General features: G+C 39.4%; 1 protein-coding gene across 1 annotated transcript; it reads left to right on the top strand.

The window, feature by feature from the left end:
• The first annotated feature begins 6,029 nt into the window (after positions 1-6,029).
• On the top strand, positions 6,030-16,030 carry ampd1 (adenosine monophosphate deaminase 1 (isoform M)). The gene is made up of 14 exons (XM_084552724.1): positions 6,030-6,220; positions 6,440-6,593; positions 9,568-9,733; positions 9,819-10,038; positions 10,434-10,563; positions 10,981-11,175; positions 11,373-11,504; positions 11,715-11,878; positions 12,012-12,138; positions 12,687-12,850; positions 12,995-13,115; positions 13,344-13,517; positions 13,864-13,974; positions 15,563-16,030. The coding sequence occupies exons 1-14, from the start codon at positions 6,069-6,071 to the stop codon at positions 15,716-15,718; spliced, it is 2,166 nt and encodes a 721-aa protein (XP_084408850.1). The 5' UTR covers positions 6,030-6,068; the 3' UTR covers positions 15,719-16,030.
• The last annotated feature ends 230 nt before the right edge of the window (positions 16,031-16,260 follow it).

Here is a 16,260-nt window from a genome sequence, read left to right as displayed (position 1 = left end):
GTTTTGTGTTTGATTCATGTTTTTTTTTATGTCATTAACGTTTGAATGATATATTCAGTAATTGTGTCCATCCATTCATTATCTATTACCTATCTATTATTAAGGGACTGAAGCCTCACAAGGCTAACACAGGCTGTGAGGTGACCGTGCTAACCACTGCATCACTGTGTCTCTTAATGCAATTGTGTTTGATTCTTTAAAATATATGATGTTTGTTCACAATTCTAATTTAGACCAAAATCTGACTACAATTCAAAGTAAATTAATAGATAATTGATCCAAGACTTACCTTCCTGTTTCTTTCCACTGTAACAAATAAGAGATTATAATATGGACCTGCTTTTGCTGTATGTGTAGCATAATGTCAGTGCTGTATGTCAGTGGTAAACACAGAGTAAAAAATGTGAAATAGAATAAGTAGAATTAAGTCCTCTAACAGTTGTGCTTGAACACACGTACTGTAGGTCCTGTACGTGTGTTATCTGCAGAGGAGCTGCTGTATTTAGCTCTGGGTGTTCCTCTTTATCTTTCAAACAGGAAGGGTGATTATAATCCAAACGGAACATGTAAACATGCAGAAACCTTAAGAGCCACCGCTACTGAGGATATACTTATTTTTCAGTGGGACTGTGGTCATCCATTCATTTAAATGAGGAATGTTTCTCTGTGCAGTTTCCTTATGTCTGTAGTATATTTTGAACTGCAATGTCACATGCTCCCTGAAACTGATTAGAAAAGTGAAAATCACAGGAACCTACTGCATGTTCAAACCCAAACAACTCCCAGAGGACGTGCCAGACAGTGGAGCACCTGTTGTAATGTGCTAGAGTCTGACAGTCTGAGTGGTGATGATAGGAGTAATATGAGCTGGAGTAACTTGGGCTCCCTGCCTCCCCCCTGCTCATGTAAACCACATATCCAGCAGCTGATAATCCGTCAGGTTTGTGGTGAAGAACACTCAGATCTCTCTAGACCATGAAAAAGAAATTCTTCAGAGAACTTTTTAGTCAATGTTGTGCATTTGTTGACCTCTGGCCTTTGATGTCTTTGTAAGTTAACATCCATGTAGCAATATGGCACAATGTTTGACTATCATTGTAGCGTGTCAAGTATTTTTATGGAGAACGTAACCAACAAGTGTGCAGCTATTTACACAGTTTATGATAATGGTAGAGAATAATATGTGCTATTACTATTTGACATTTCACTCATCGAAGGTTGAAAAATCTGCCAAGTATTTTCATTTCTGGAGGCTGAACTGACTGACTGTTTCTAATTTGATCTCTTTAACTAGTTGCACTGTAAGAGGAACTTTGACATTTAGGATCACATTCCCTAAAAATAGATCCTGCAAACTACACAAACAGGAAGAAGGGACAGCAGGAGGAGGTGGTTACACAAACGAGAAGTAACCAAATTTACAGAAGGAATATTTTTTAAAAGGCATAGGGTGAATCGGGGCAATTCATGCAGATAGCTTGGGTTTTATTTTGTCAGATTCCAGGGTACCTGACATTAGAATTTATGTCTCCACCCTAATATAGTGGAGCTGAATGGAATGGCATACGCATATGGTGGAACACAAACAGTCAACAGAAAAAAAAATTCTCCAAGCCCAGCCCAACAAAAATTTAAAATTCAAACCCAACTCATACACACATTACAGGTGATTATTATTATGAATAATTATATTGCCAGATCATTAATACAATATTTTGCTTTATCTACACTTGAAAAAGATTTAAAAAGAAAATTTAAAAAAAGTCATATAACAACCAGACTTCTGAATTGCAGTCCTCCTGAGCCCATAACACTTTAATGTTCCTTTTTAAAAACACTGATTAATGAAATATCTAGCTATCTATCGTTCTCTCTAAAACCCTCCTCCATCTGAGTTAGTACTGAGAATCCCTCTTTGAAGACCTTTACAAAATAACACTGTGTTAATATAAATATAATCCTCCTAATAAGTTCTCTAAGTGCAGGTAATGGACCGTTAGATCAGCTATTTGTGCCGGAAGGTGAAAGTTCAGGAAGTGTCAGAGGTTAAAATTAGGGGTAAAGCTTGATGTTGCTGGATATGTAACTCAGTACCCAGTTATCCTCACCTCTGAGAATAATTTAGAAAATATGTTATGTAGGTCAAAACCTTGGTCATAATCAAATTTGCTTTATATCTTCTGACATACTCTCGCCAAATACTTCTAGAAAGTACCTCATCTCACTGTCTGCAAGGACTTCATAACTTTTCCAGTTGTGATCCACAATAACGGTTGGTCCAGGGATTTGGTTCACACTGAAATATCTAAACAATGACTGGATAGATTGTCATCGTGGTCTTCAGAGGATTAGTCATATGATGTTGGTGATGCCCTGACTTTTCTTCCAGTACCACATTTTGAGTGAAATGTCTTGAAAATGGCTCAGCTGCACTGTATGTTTATTTCTATTTTGTAAATGTTGGCCCAGTAACTCCTTAAATTGAGATGTTGTTATTGTATCTTCAGACAATGTTAGCGATGGGGTTGGGAGCATGTTAGCATTCCGACATGTACATTTTATCCTTAAATATGTTCATGTAATGTTCCCTTACTGTTGATGAGAACTTGACAGCCAAGTCAAATGGATAATTAGTGTCTTAAGTTGACACTTAACAAAATTAGGCCTACTGTGCAGCTTTTGTTCCTTATGGACTTATTATCATTATTATTATTTAAACTACATTAAATGATAGATTTCTCTTCTCATTTGAAGAATGTTGAAAAGTGCCAGCATAAAACTTTGGGTGTTGGTAACTAACTATCACGTGCACAGCAACTTGTGCAGCCATAAGTGTATTATACAACATGAGTCTCCTCATAAACACATGCCCGTCTCTTTGTCAAAGCGCTGTGCCTCTCAGTGAGTCCCGGGTGCACATAGATAACTTAAAATAGATCTGTATGTGTTCCCCTGTTGCATCAAGGCGTGTTCCATGTGGGCATGGCAGGTTCTGGTTACACGTGAGGCGGAGGGAGCTTAATATTGCACAAACCCCGAGCACAGGGCTCCACACTTCCACACTACAGTGGTCCAGTGCCTGACCACCGTTTACCAGTCCTCAGGGAGCGTTTCACTGGAAGAGCATCACCATGCCTAAAGTCTTAGTGCCAGGTGAGTTTGGGCAGAATGACTCTGGGCTTGAATGTGAACTACACCAATTGAAAAGTGGCTTGGATTGCATTTATAAAGGTTTGTTTTGACACAGTATAAAGTTCAGTCAAGGAAAGCCACCCTCATGTCTGCTAACTGAAATAGACGGAAGTGAGAACTCCCCAAAATCTTTCCAAAATACCGTGGTTGACTATTAGACATGCCAGATGCATTCAGGTAATCATTCAGGTAATAAATTCCCCTTTGTTTAGCAGTGTTACCCTACTCTGCTGTCTGTCTTGTGGATGGCACTGACAGCTTTAATGACAGGCTCACTGTGGTTAAATGCAAATAGTTTAGGTGTGAAGTACACTGACAGACATATTACCTATGTGATGTGTGCAATTCTCATAACTAGTTTTATCAACTAATTCCAACATTAAAATCAGATCAGATTTTGAAGCAGGACATGGGGCCAGATCATGTACAAACTTTTGTTCAGTCTCACTATGTTCTTTCTTATAATATATGTAGTATTGCCACCATTGATGCCATTCCAACATGCTGTTGTAATGGTTGCTAATTATACGCTTTCCTTCACCAGGCACAGGGCAACCAGCCAGTCACGTTATGTCTCAAGTGTTTTTTTTCATCGGATAAAAAATAGAAATGAAATGATATAACCAGTTGCAGTCTAGAAAGCTTGCCTCACGACTTGTAATGAGTTTGCAGTTATGGGTGAATAGGACTGAGACTGTGCGTCATGCAGTCAACGCAGGAAGGCTTTATGACAGGCAGATCTGTCAGAGCAGGTGCTGAGAGCTGAACGAAACGTCCAGCTAACCTAAATCACACACACACACACACACAAAAACCTGATGTTCCCACTTTCATAGGATTAAATTCAAAACTGTCCACTGACAATTTATAGAAGTCATTGTGGCTGAGTTTCAATGTGATTATTTTACACTAAAGGAATAATCCCAGTGGGAAGCAGAGTAGCTGAACAGGTTTTTTTTTTTTTTTTTTTGTAACGCTTACTTTCTTGTTATTGCTGCTTTGAGATATAACCACACATGTTTTTTCCCCCATTAACCCGGCCTGTCCCACCCTGATTGGGACTTTTCGCTAACTGAGCAGAGGAAGGAAGTAAGTATAGAGCTGGGAAATTTCAAGGCAGTTTCAGAGATAACGTCAAGCATTTCAAATGCATGGTTTTACTGTATGGATGTGAAACAGTCACATCACCACAAAGTCTGCATTTGAATGCAACCTAGTAATAGCAATATGGTTGTTGGTAAATGAACACCTACTCAATAAAAAATGGAATGTTAGAGGAACAAAGTGGGAACGGTCACCATTTATTAACATACTGTTCACATTCAGTGTCAGTCCTCTAATTCATTTTTGTGTATTTGTATCAGGTGTACAGTATTTGTGTATTTGTATCATCAGTCAGGACTGAAGTGAAAGTGAACAGTTACATTAATAAATGTCTTCTCCCAGCAGCTCACTGACTCATCCATCTTTCATGGGAACGCTTAGCGATTCATAACAAGGAACTCAAACAAGTCCTAACTGATGTTTGGACTTGTTTGTATGACCAAAGGATGGTCATGGAGAGCTTTTTCCTGAATGCCAAGGAGGCACATTTAATGCATCTACAGTACATACATGCACTGAGTTGTTCAAAAATGCAGGGAAGAAATGGATGAATATCCTGCACTTTGTTGTTGCTCCACTGGGAGCACTGAGGTCACAGAATAATCTCTGCATGTGTCATCAGGATGCATTTACCAGTTCTTTGTCCAGCGGCTGCATTGACCTCAGAAGCAACTCTGAACTCAACTAAACAGTCGTTGTTACCTCAGTTATCCATTTGCACTGATCCAACATCTCATTTCATTGATCTCATCCTAAACACTGACTACTGCATGTATTTCTAATCTACAGTAGAGTAGATGAGTTGTTGATACGGTACATTATAGTGTTCCAAAAAACATATGGATTCAGAAGTATGGCGGTTATGTGGTACATTCTTTCATCCATCTGCTGCAGATAATGTCGAGGCATTTTCATGTATAACACCATGAATATAACATTTTCTAACCAATGCTTTTCTAACACTCTTTTTCTGGATTTTACTCCGGATTGTGCAACTCTCTTGATGGCCATAATCAGGTCCACAGAGTAAGTATGAAGGGTTACAAGGGGAGCCCAAAATCACTTTAATATCAAACTCTTTGCTGGAGTTGTTGGATTCAAGTAGAAAGCCTTGGGTGTTAGCAAAATTGTGCATGTAACAAGTAGGGTTTGATCTAAAGAGTGTTTATGTAGTATGTAGAGGCACACAGGGTGTTCAGTGTCATCTGAGTTTCTTATGAAACAGCTTGGTTTATAACTCTGTGTCATTTTGGACCTTGACCCTCTTTTCTTCTTGTCTTGTAAGATATTTTTAATTCGGATTCTGATATCTATTCAGAGCCACTGAAGCCCTGGCATATAAACAATGAAAAAAAAAACTGGGTCTGGAGTTATAAATTAAATAAAGCTTTACCATCTTATATCCATATGGCTGTGTGTATCAGTGCTTCCATGTTGTAGGTCTTCTGTATGCATGAGTCTTTACAGCGAGTACTGGAGGTCCGAGTTGCAGGATTGTAGTGGCTCAATCTTTAGTCATATACGACGCATGTGCTGGAGTCCGTACACTTTAGGTCAAGTGACATATGTGCTTTGTGTGACATACAGTAGATGTCGGATGCCATGTCTAAAATCTTGTCATTGTGGATTTCATCGTCCAGCAGTCCTGTTCATTCAGTGTAGATTAGTGTTTTGCCTAGTTTAGTTTAGAGCTGCATGATATCGTGGGAGCAGAATATGTTTCTGTAATCTAAAAGACAAACTTTTGGTGCCTCACAGAGACCGATGACAAGATGAGGGCCTTTGCGGAGAAGGTCTTTGCGTCTGAAACCAAAGACGAGAACATCCGCGATGAAATCTCCATGTTTGATGTGGCTGAGGACTGTCCCATCCTCCACCATGAGATGGCCCAACATCTGCACAATGAGGATAATGTTGAGAAACGGTGAGATGGGAGATGTGCTTTCATTATGTCAAGAACTAACTAGCACCTTATGTACCTTAATGAAAACAGAACATTTTAAGGTTTTGTATTTTTTCAAGCCATCTAAAGACTAGTTAGTTCCATGTGAGAACAATGGGAAATGTTTGGTTAACCTTTGCCACAAAGATTTCAGAAGTTTTGACCAAAGATGAGCCTCCAAACTTCACCTCTCATCTACAGCAAGAGGCTTCAGCGCCACCGCACCATAGCCGTGCCCTCTGTTGTCACGCAGGCAGCTGCTGCCTCTGTAGTGTCAGTGGAAGTGGACACACCAACCTACCTGGAAGTGCCCGACTTCCAGAGGGTGGCCATCATCGGAGACTATGCCTCTGGGGTATTGTTTATTTTCCTTAATTTGTGGTTTTAAAATTATCAAAGCTCACTCAGGTTTTTGACTGACACAAATTCTATATATATCTAAAATTCTGAGTCCCAATGGTACGACTTTTTTCCGATCTGTCATTGGTGCCCATTCCCAGACACTGATGGTGTGGTCAGATGTGAAAGATAATTCCAGTGCATAGGATCGTGAGTAGGACACCTTACAGTGGGTGAAAAACATATTTAAGAATACTTTGTTTTATTTCTATTCTGGTTGGTCCCATACACCTTCTATCAGAAGAGATTAATGAATCACTGCTACACTGAAAATACCAGCACTCATTCTGTATTAACAAAGTAGGTTGTTTTCATTTCAGACTGGCTTTTCACTTACATCCTGTCCATAAGAGGGCAGTACTACTTTGCTCCATAGTCTTTGTAAAGTATGCACAGTGTGCTGATAAGTTCAGGGTATTAACTCTATTATTTCAATTAAAAAAAGTCAGGAGATCTGAAATGTGTTTAGAAATGGACGCTAGAGATGAAATCAGCAAAACACTTGTAGTCTCTATTTGCCGTCACATGAGTACATGTTACTTAAGACCTGGGTCAAATGGTCATGGATGCACGAGGTGTTGCCCTTGAATTTCACTGACTATGCGTGTTTGGGGGTTAGCATTCTTTGCCTCCCTCCCACAAGCAGAGGCCAATTTATGGAGCTCATTTGAGAGAAGGCTGGAGTTTAAGTTTCATGACTGTGGGTTTCACATTACAGGGATAGTAAAAAAATTAGCTGGATCTGATTATTATTTCTGCTTCAGCTTATTTGGAGGCTCACCTGAGGGGTATCTAAACAAATGATACCCCTCAGGTGTAGATATTGCATAATATCATAGAGCAAATGGTTGCTTATGTAGCGGCATAACAAAACAAATACATAAAGCCAATGTACAGAAAACTGTTTCCCAGAAAGCATCTGTAAAGAATGCATGTGACATTGTTTAAAGAGATAGATAATGTCGTGTAGATTGTGGTGGATATTGCTCACGATGCACCCGATTTTGTTCAAGGTCCTTTTAGCTGTATTGAGCTGAAGGTGGTTTGCTTCGCAACATGAGATGAAGTTGTTCACTAAGTTCTTGTACTCCTGTTCTTGTCCATCCCTGATACACCCCACAATTGCAGTATCGTGTTGTGCTTATTTATGTTTTTAATTTGAGGTGTGCGAGAATAGATTTATTTGCTTTCATTTTCAAAAAATGCGTTAAAGGAACCGTATGTAGGATTGTGGCCAAAACTGGCCAAAACTGGTACTGCAATCACTTTCAAAATACTGTAGAACGGTGCATCCCCTCCCCCTCCCCCCTGACTCGAGGTTGCCAGCTAAGCTATATAATATCACCAATGGCTATCACAAGGTTGTTTTCAGTCCCATCAGAAAAGATTGAGAGTAACTAAATAACATTAGCAATGGTCATACAGGTCAACTTGCAGCATGTGTAGTCCACAATATACGCGAAGAACGAATGAGGAATCATTTTTACCGAGGTAACGTTAGGCTACTCAATACGTCTCAATTACGTTTCACATTGCCATAATCGATGTGCTAATGTTGTTTCCCTCGGCGTTTCAGCATAATGACAGAGAAACGGGCTCATAATGCATTGCTAATGTTAGCAATGACGACTCGCCGTTTTTATTTCCCAAACAATTCCTTACCTTTTCAATTCGATGACCCACCTCCTCTGTATGCGCTAACGTAACGTTACTTTGCACGAACATGCATAACTTTGTTCGACTGTCGTGAATATTTGAAATGTCCATTTACATTATGTACAAGTAAGTTAGCCAAACATAGATGAATCTTACCTGTCCAGGAGAAAATTAGCAACGTTGGCGTCTGTCTTCAAATTCTTCTCCGTTTTCAGCCGTCTCCATCTTTCAAAGGCATCTATACAAATCCTTCTTTTATTTCGGACTTTGTCACGACGTATTTCGGATTCATAACGAGGTCTTTTAGGTTTAGTAACGTTATACATGTTTTATCCGACACGTTCGTAGCTGCAGCTGTGGTAACTAGAGCAGAGCTGGCAACCCGGATGACGAAACTCTACTGACTTCGTGATTGGTAGATAGGTGGAGGGTGGCGCCTCAGACCAAAACACAACATGACAACATCGACATCAGTTGAGGGCTGCAACTCTCACTTTTAAATGACAATATCCTGGCCGGACCACTGTTGTCAGTGATATAAGTATTTGAAATGAACATGATTTCTTCATGTCTAGTGACATATCAGGGCCATTTTATGATTAATTGAAATACATTTCTTGCATACGGTTCCTTTAATTCTCTCTTACTGTTGATTGCCACAGCCCTTCCTTTCACCCCCTGTCTGAAATGCTCGGTTTTAGTTTCTGTCTCTCAGGTATTATACAAATGTGTTACAAAGTGACGTAGATAAGTAACATTAATAAGAGGACGGACAACAAACTTGGTTTTTCAGGCAGTTCAGGAGGTCTCCTTCGGCATAGACTTTGTAAAGCTGTACATTTGTATATTTACATGCACATAAAGCTTTGTAACATACTAAAGAACAAAACAAAAAGCATCAGTGGGCCTAATTTGGCCTAATCAACTGCAGTCAAAAATAGATGAAGAATTACTTTTTTCTGTCAGGTTATTAATTATTAATTCAATTATGTTCATATGCAACTATTCACTTTTTTTTTCTTTTTTTTTTTACCAGAATACTTTGAAGAGTTTAAGAAATATATTTCACTCACATTCTTAACAATCCAGCCTCCATCTCTTCCATAAAACAAATATAAGTGTGTTCTTTAAGATCTTCCGTCTATTATTTCACTATGTTTGTTATTAATTGAATATTCTCTGTGTGCATAAGTTCAAATCTTTAAATTTAACTACTAATTATTGTAGGTATTTTGAAGGGAAAATCTGTAGCATTTCTTTTATGTGTTATTCAGGTGACCATGGATGACTTTGAGCTGTCGTGTAAGGGTCTATACCGCGCCTTGACCATCAGGGAGAAGTACATGAGGCTGGCATATCAGCGCTTCCCAAGAACAGCCTCCCAGTATCTGCGTGACATCGAGGGGGTAACCTTCAAACCTGAGGATCAGGTGCAGCCAAGTGAGGAGAAAAGGGACTGATGATGAGCAAGGTGATAGACCTAGTGCTAAGATAAATGAGATCAATACATATGTTGCATCCACAGTCTTCACGGCTCCTCCAAAGAATGGAGAAGACCCCTTTGACACCAAGGACCTGCCAAAGAATCTGGGCTATGTTGCCCGTATGAAGGACGGTCTCATGTACGTGTACAACGATGCTGCAGCTGCTGACAAACATCAGCCCAAAGACCTGCCCAGGCCCGACTACAACACATTCATCGACGACATGAACTTCCTCATTGCTCTCATTGCACAGGGCCCAACGTGAGTAGTTTTGACAGTGTTACTCTCTTACTCTCTCTTTGAACTTCTTGAACTGAAATTCCGCAGCTTTAAAAATGTCCCCCCATGACTTCTCCTTTAAAAGTGCGTCAGTAATCGATCACTTTCAAATCTTCTTTTAGATGACCCCAAGGTTGACAGACTGCTAAGTCATTTTTATGACGAGCTCTCAGTGTGTGGTCCTGTACGCGGGCTCTTGAGAAGTCCACAGCAAAACAAAAACATACAGTAGCAAGACACATTTCAGCAATGTTGATATTCATTAAAGTAGCAATAAGGTGTTTTATCTACACCAGCAGTTGAAATTTAACTTTCAAAGCACAATTGTGGCATGTGTATCACCTCACAGTCATCTGAAGTTGCTCCTTATTTTGCAGTAAGACTTACACTCACCGCCGTCTGAAGTTCCTCATGTCCAAGTTCAACGTGCATGAGATGTTGAACGAGATGGAGGAGATGAAGGAGGTGAAAATGAACCCTCACAGGGATTTCTACAACTGCAGGAAGGTAACCATGAGCTGCACATTTTGCAAGAATACAGCCATGTTGTTGTCCTTGACATATAAGCTAAACCAAAATATGCTAATGTGGAATCAACCTTAAAACTAAGCTTCCTGCCAGTTGAATTTAGATGATTTCTAATAATTCTTCTCTACTATTCCTTCATGGACTGAACTTAAGTAATTTACACTGGCTTCTAGTTTGTAGAGCTAACGCATCATAAGATTTATTTTGAATATGTTTAAATGATGACTTAGTTCTCTATATTAGAATTTTAGACCTTACATTTCCTTATTACCTTTTCTGTGGCTTTCCTCCTACTGCCATGTTCTTTAGCTCCCTCTTGTGAGCACTCGCTGTTATTACACAGTCTAAATCCAAAACCTCAGCGATCCACTCTGCGCAATTTCTTTGCCATTCCAGGTCGACACCCACATCCACGCTGCCGCCTGCATGAACCAGAAGCACCTGCTGCGCTTCATCAAAAAGTCTTACCGTGTGGATGCTGACCGTGTTGTCCACAAACTGAAGGGGAAGGAGGTCACCATGAAGGAACTCTTTGAGTCCCTGAAGCTGCATCCCTATGACCTCACTGTGGATTCTCTGGATGTGCACGCCGTACGTCTCTTGTGTGGAAACGATTACTGGTCTTAGATGTGAAAAGGCTCTCTCATGGTCAGGGAAAACTTTAAACATCTAAAGATTGGATACTAAAAGCAAAGTTGTTGTTTTTTGTAGACATCCATTATTGCCGTATTTAGAACTTCTTTGATCTAAATTTCTTTTCTTGGGCCTCGTGTGTTGTTTCTCTAAAGGGAAGACAAACCTTCCAGCGTTTTGATAAGTTCAATGCCAAGTACAACCCTGTAGGAGCCAGTGAACTGCGTGACCTGTACCTGAAGACAGAGAACCACATCAGTGGAGAGTACTTTGCCACCATCATCAAGGTTGGTTTCTGTACAATAATATATTGTTAACATTAAACATCCCGAATGGGATGACAGATAGACTGATAGAATAACCATGATTCCACCAAGTGAAGATCAGTACTACTGTAACTCATAGACACGCACTGGTATGATTTAAACATTGATTCATTCACACACAAAAACACAAACAGATCACTCACTGCCTGATTTGACTTTTGTGTAAACCAGGAAGTAGCCGCTGACCTGGAGGATGCCAAGTACCAGTATGCTGAGCCTCGTCTGTCCATCTACGGTTGCAACCCCAACGAGTGGAGCAAGCTCTCTGGTTGGTTCGTCAAGCACAGAGTCTACTGCCCAAACCTTAAATGGATGATTCAAATACCCAGGATTTAGTAAGTGTCTTACTCTTTCTTCAATGTAATTAGATCTGAGTATCAAATACTCACCTCTAAGCCTGAAATGTCTCAAAAGGCTTACATAATCACTATAATTAAATCACTTGTTTTGTCCCTTTTTTTATTATAGTGACATCTTCAGAGGCAGGGAATTTGTGCCCCACTTTGGCAAGATGTTGGAGAACATTTTCCTTCCTGTGTTCCAGGCCACCATTGACCCACAGTCCAACCCCGAGCTCAGCATCTTCCTCAAGAATGTGAGTTGAAGTTCAGACACAAGAAAAAAATTAATCTAACCCTGGCAGAGGACTGATGTCCAAGCCAGGAATTAGGAAGACAAATGTGGGAAAGATAACAAAATACAGATGGGTTGTAGACAACTTAAAGTTCTCAGAACTTTAATTTAAGTACAGGCAGAAATACTACAACTTAAAAATACTCTGTCACGACTAAAGCTCCTACATTCCAAACCTTAAGTAAATATGTGTGTATGTAAGTATAAAAGTATTTACTACACACCAAAATGGGTTCTCACAATGTTCTCAAAACATATTATAGTGTTATATTATTATTATGGATGCATTCATTTACTGTATAACTATTCTCTGAGTTTTACATCAGTTATTATATCTACTAGAGCCATGTGACCACTCATCTGGATAACAAACGAATAGAATATCCACATTTCTGACATTAATCTCAAGCAGGAATGTTCCTGTTTGTTATAATGTTGTCATACATATTCTTCCAGAGGAAAGTTAAGGTGTTTTCCACTCTAATCGCCTGTTTTCCTCCTGGTGTCTAGGTGACGGGCTTTGACAGTGTGGATGATGAATCCAAACACAGCGGTCACATGTTCTCCACTAAGAGCCCCAAGCCAGAGGAGTGGGACATTGTCAAGAACCCCTCCTACACCTACTACATCTATTATATGTATGCCAACATCGCTGTCCTCAACCAGCTCCGCAGGTTGGTAACGGTGTTTCTTTACACGTATTCACGTTGGATTCCTGACTTGAATTCCTATATAATGACTTCTTGACATTTTGCTATGGTTTATTATATCTCCTCTCCTTTCTGTGCTATAATTCTTGTTTAATATCCGCTCTCCAGACAGAGGGGGATGAACACATTCATGTTCAGGCCTCACTGTGGTGAGGCTGGTGCCATCACCCACTTGCTGGCTGCCTTCATGACTTCTGACAACATCTCTCACGGCCTCAACCTCAAGAAGGTCAGTCCTGTGGATGCAGGAATAAAACATGATTCATTTGCTTGTGCTATGTTCAACACATTTCAATGAATATGTAATTGAATATGTAATGATGTTATGTATAAATCTAAAAAAAAACAACACAGAAAGATATCCCATGAGGTTAGATGATAGAATGTGCTTTCCCATTCTCAAATAAATGACATTGACTGAATCTGATCTTCTAATCTCTCAATCCTTCCCAACCAGAGCCCTGTGCTGCAGTACCTGTACTTCCTGACCCAGATCCCAATCGCCATGTCTCCTCTCAGCAACAACAGCCTGTTCTTGGAATACGCCAAAAACCCCCTGCTTGAGTTCCACAAGAAAGGCCTGGTGGTGTCTTTGTCCACCGACGACCCCATGCAGTTCCACTACACCAAGGTCTGAGAACATGCAGAGAAGGCCTTTGATGATAATGTAGACAATGGTGCATGCTGTGCTGTGTATATTATATTATATATTATATTATGTGCATCTACAAATGAATGAATTCCATTTTCCTGAAGTCAGAAAAATGCTCTATAGTGTTTATGTACTGTAGCCATAATATAACAATAGTAGAATACAATATGCATTGAATGAACATGCATGGTAAACACAGTAAGAGGCTTATGCCACACACAGGTCATGCAGAGTCACGTGAGCAAAGTCAGGTGTTCAGTGACTGCAACTTGAGGTAAGAATGATCATCTTATTAGAGTGTACATCTTGGCCTTTGCGTCCACAGGAACCCCTGATGGAAGAGTATGCCATTGCAGCTCAGGTCTTCAAGCTCAGTACTTGTGACATGTGTGAGATCTCCAGGAACAGCGTCCTGCAGAGCAGCTTGTCCCATGAGGTAACACACCTGAACAGTAAATGATGCTGCGTTTCTTTGTGGCAAATCACGCACTGAGAGAGTTTTAAGTGAATATAACTCATTAAGCATCTCAATGTACAGTATAACACCAGTCCCTGCATGAAATCAAAGTTCATGATTTGGCCCCACAATACATTACAGTGACACAGCCCTATGATCAAGTGTGGCATTTCCACCCAGCCAGGCATTAATGCTGATAGTTTTGCAGCTTTATTCAATCTATAGAGCCTGTTCAAATGAGCTCAATGATATATTATTCAGTGGAATTGCTTATCTTTTCTTCTGTCCTCCAAGGTTGTCCCCTCAAGACTACTGACTACTTAATATTAATTAATTAATAGTTTCCCTCTCTGGATCACAGGTGTTCCCTTGTTCTTCCGTTTTCATGCTGAGAAAATAAATTCCAGTATTTTAGAGGAGAGACATGATTGGTGAATATTCAACAAATCCATATTCCCAAATTGTGTACGCCTGAGGACCACATTTCTAACACTGAGCTGTCATTTTGTCTCTACTGTAGTATTTTCCTGTCATTAATTTGCAATATATTAAGAGCCTATTTTCATTGCTGGTTATTTTATATAAAAGATTGAATAATTTCTCCAATTTTTGTGGAACGAGTCAGCAACTTGTGGCTAGATAACTGCATGATTTGTGCATACAGGTGCAATCCCTTTTGGATTTTATATAATCCATTTGAAATTACACATTTTCCCTTTTCTTGTCATTGCATTTTCATAATTTCATCATTTTAAATAATTCAAAATATTTATTTTCCACAAACTTTAGTGACAGGTGTCATGCAAATAGCTGATTTCAGTTTTTAAGCATGGAATAGAATAACTGGATAGCATTTAAAACAAGAATGTACTTGTCTTTAAGATATGGTTTGCAAGTGAAATCTAACAATGCTCCAAAGGATAAAACACAAAAGGTTAACATTAACGTTTTTTGCATCTATAACGTCAAGATCTTTAATTGTTATACTTGCTTTTAAGCAATTATTCCTATTATTACTCTCAGAATCAATAATAATATTGTACAATGCAACTGGTAGTCATTTATTTCAGTCCCTTTTGTTTAGAATCTTCTCTGTCTTGAGTTTTTCGGCTGCAAATGGTTCATTTTGGTGATATGGATTTTACCCAAATTATTGTGGACTGGATGTCTACCAGTCATTAACAGGTTAGGTCATTATGTGTTTGGAGATTCTATTTTTTTCCAGACATGTAATGTACTATTGATTGATTCCTTAATTGGAAATGAGAGCTATAAATAAAATATGAGGCTATACTGATCTGTTTTCAGTACATCTCCCCTATTCCTTACTTCACTGCTGAACATATGAGCTGTGCTATGATGAGCATTGTGTGCGAGGAGCCATCGTTCCTCTCGAGGATATGGAACAATTTTCTCCATAATCTGTGAGATTCATTAGATCCACACAGATTCTGTCCTCACGCTGTATAGATTGCTCTTTCGTCAAAGGGATTATGCATCACGTTCCACATACAGACGATCATATCCTTGGACCTAAACCTCCTTTTGGTTCCCTTCTGTGTTGTAGGAGAAGGACCACTTCCTGGGTAAGGATTACCTGAAAGAGGGTCCAGAGGGCAACGACATCCGTAAGACCAATGTGCCCCAGATCCGTATGGCGTATCGCTATGAGACCCTGACCTATGAGCTCAACCTCATTAAGGAGGGCTTGAAGGCTGAGTAAACACTTTAAAAACCATCTCTCAAGGGGTTTCCACATCTGTTTTTCACAGCAACTCTTAAACAAGCAAATCTTAAAGAAACTGACCTTCTGACACACTGATGTTCTCTTCTATGGAGGAAGAAAGGTTTTGATGATTGTCTTCACTGTATATCATCTGCACATCTTGTCCTAGTGACTTGTACATTACAGTATGTGTGCTCCAATGGGAGAGACGCCATGTATCAGAATGAAAGGAAATAAATGTGAAGCAACAAGTATCTTTTTGTATTTGTTGCCACATTAATGCATTTAATAAATGAATAGGTAACCTGTCATTGTGACATTTATGTGTTGACTTTGTTATTAGGCAGTGTTTTTGTTGCTTTTTGTTTTACTCTACGTCCTACATATTTCTTTACCATGAGTAGTTTTCTTATGGCTGTTATTTCCTTCCTGTAGAAGTTCAGCCATACAACATTGTGCAGTATCAGCAGAATTAAAATAGAAAAAAATGTGCATCTGTCATGAAAAATTTATGAAGTCATTAGTCAGAGCTGTTGCGT

This window comes from Chelon labrosus, assembly GCF_963514085.1.
Source record: "Chelon labrosus genome assembly, chromosome: 10".
Classification (NCBI taxonomy): Eukaryota; Metazoa; Chordata; class Actinopteri; order Mugiliformes; family Mugilidae; genus Chelon; species Chelon labrosus.
The sequence above is the reverse complement of the archived record's forward strand: the minus strand, read 5'-3'. Positions and strand labels throughout refer to the sequence as shown.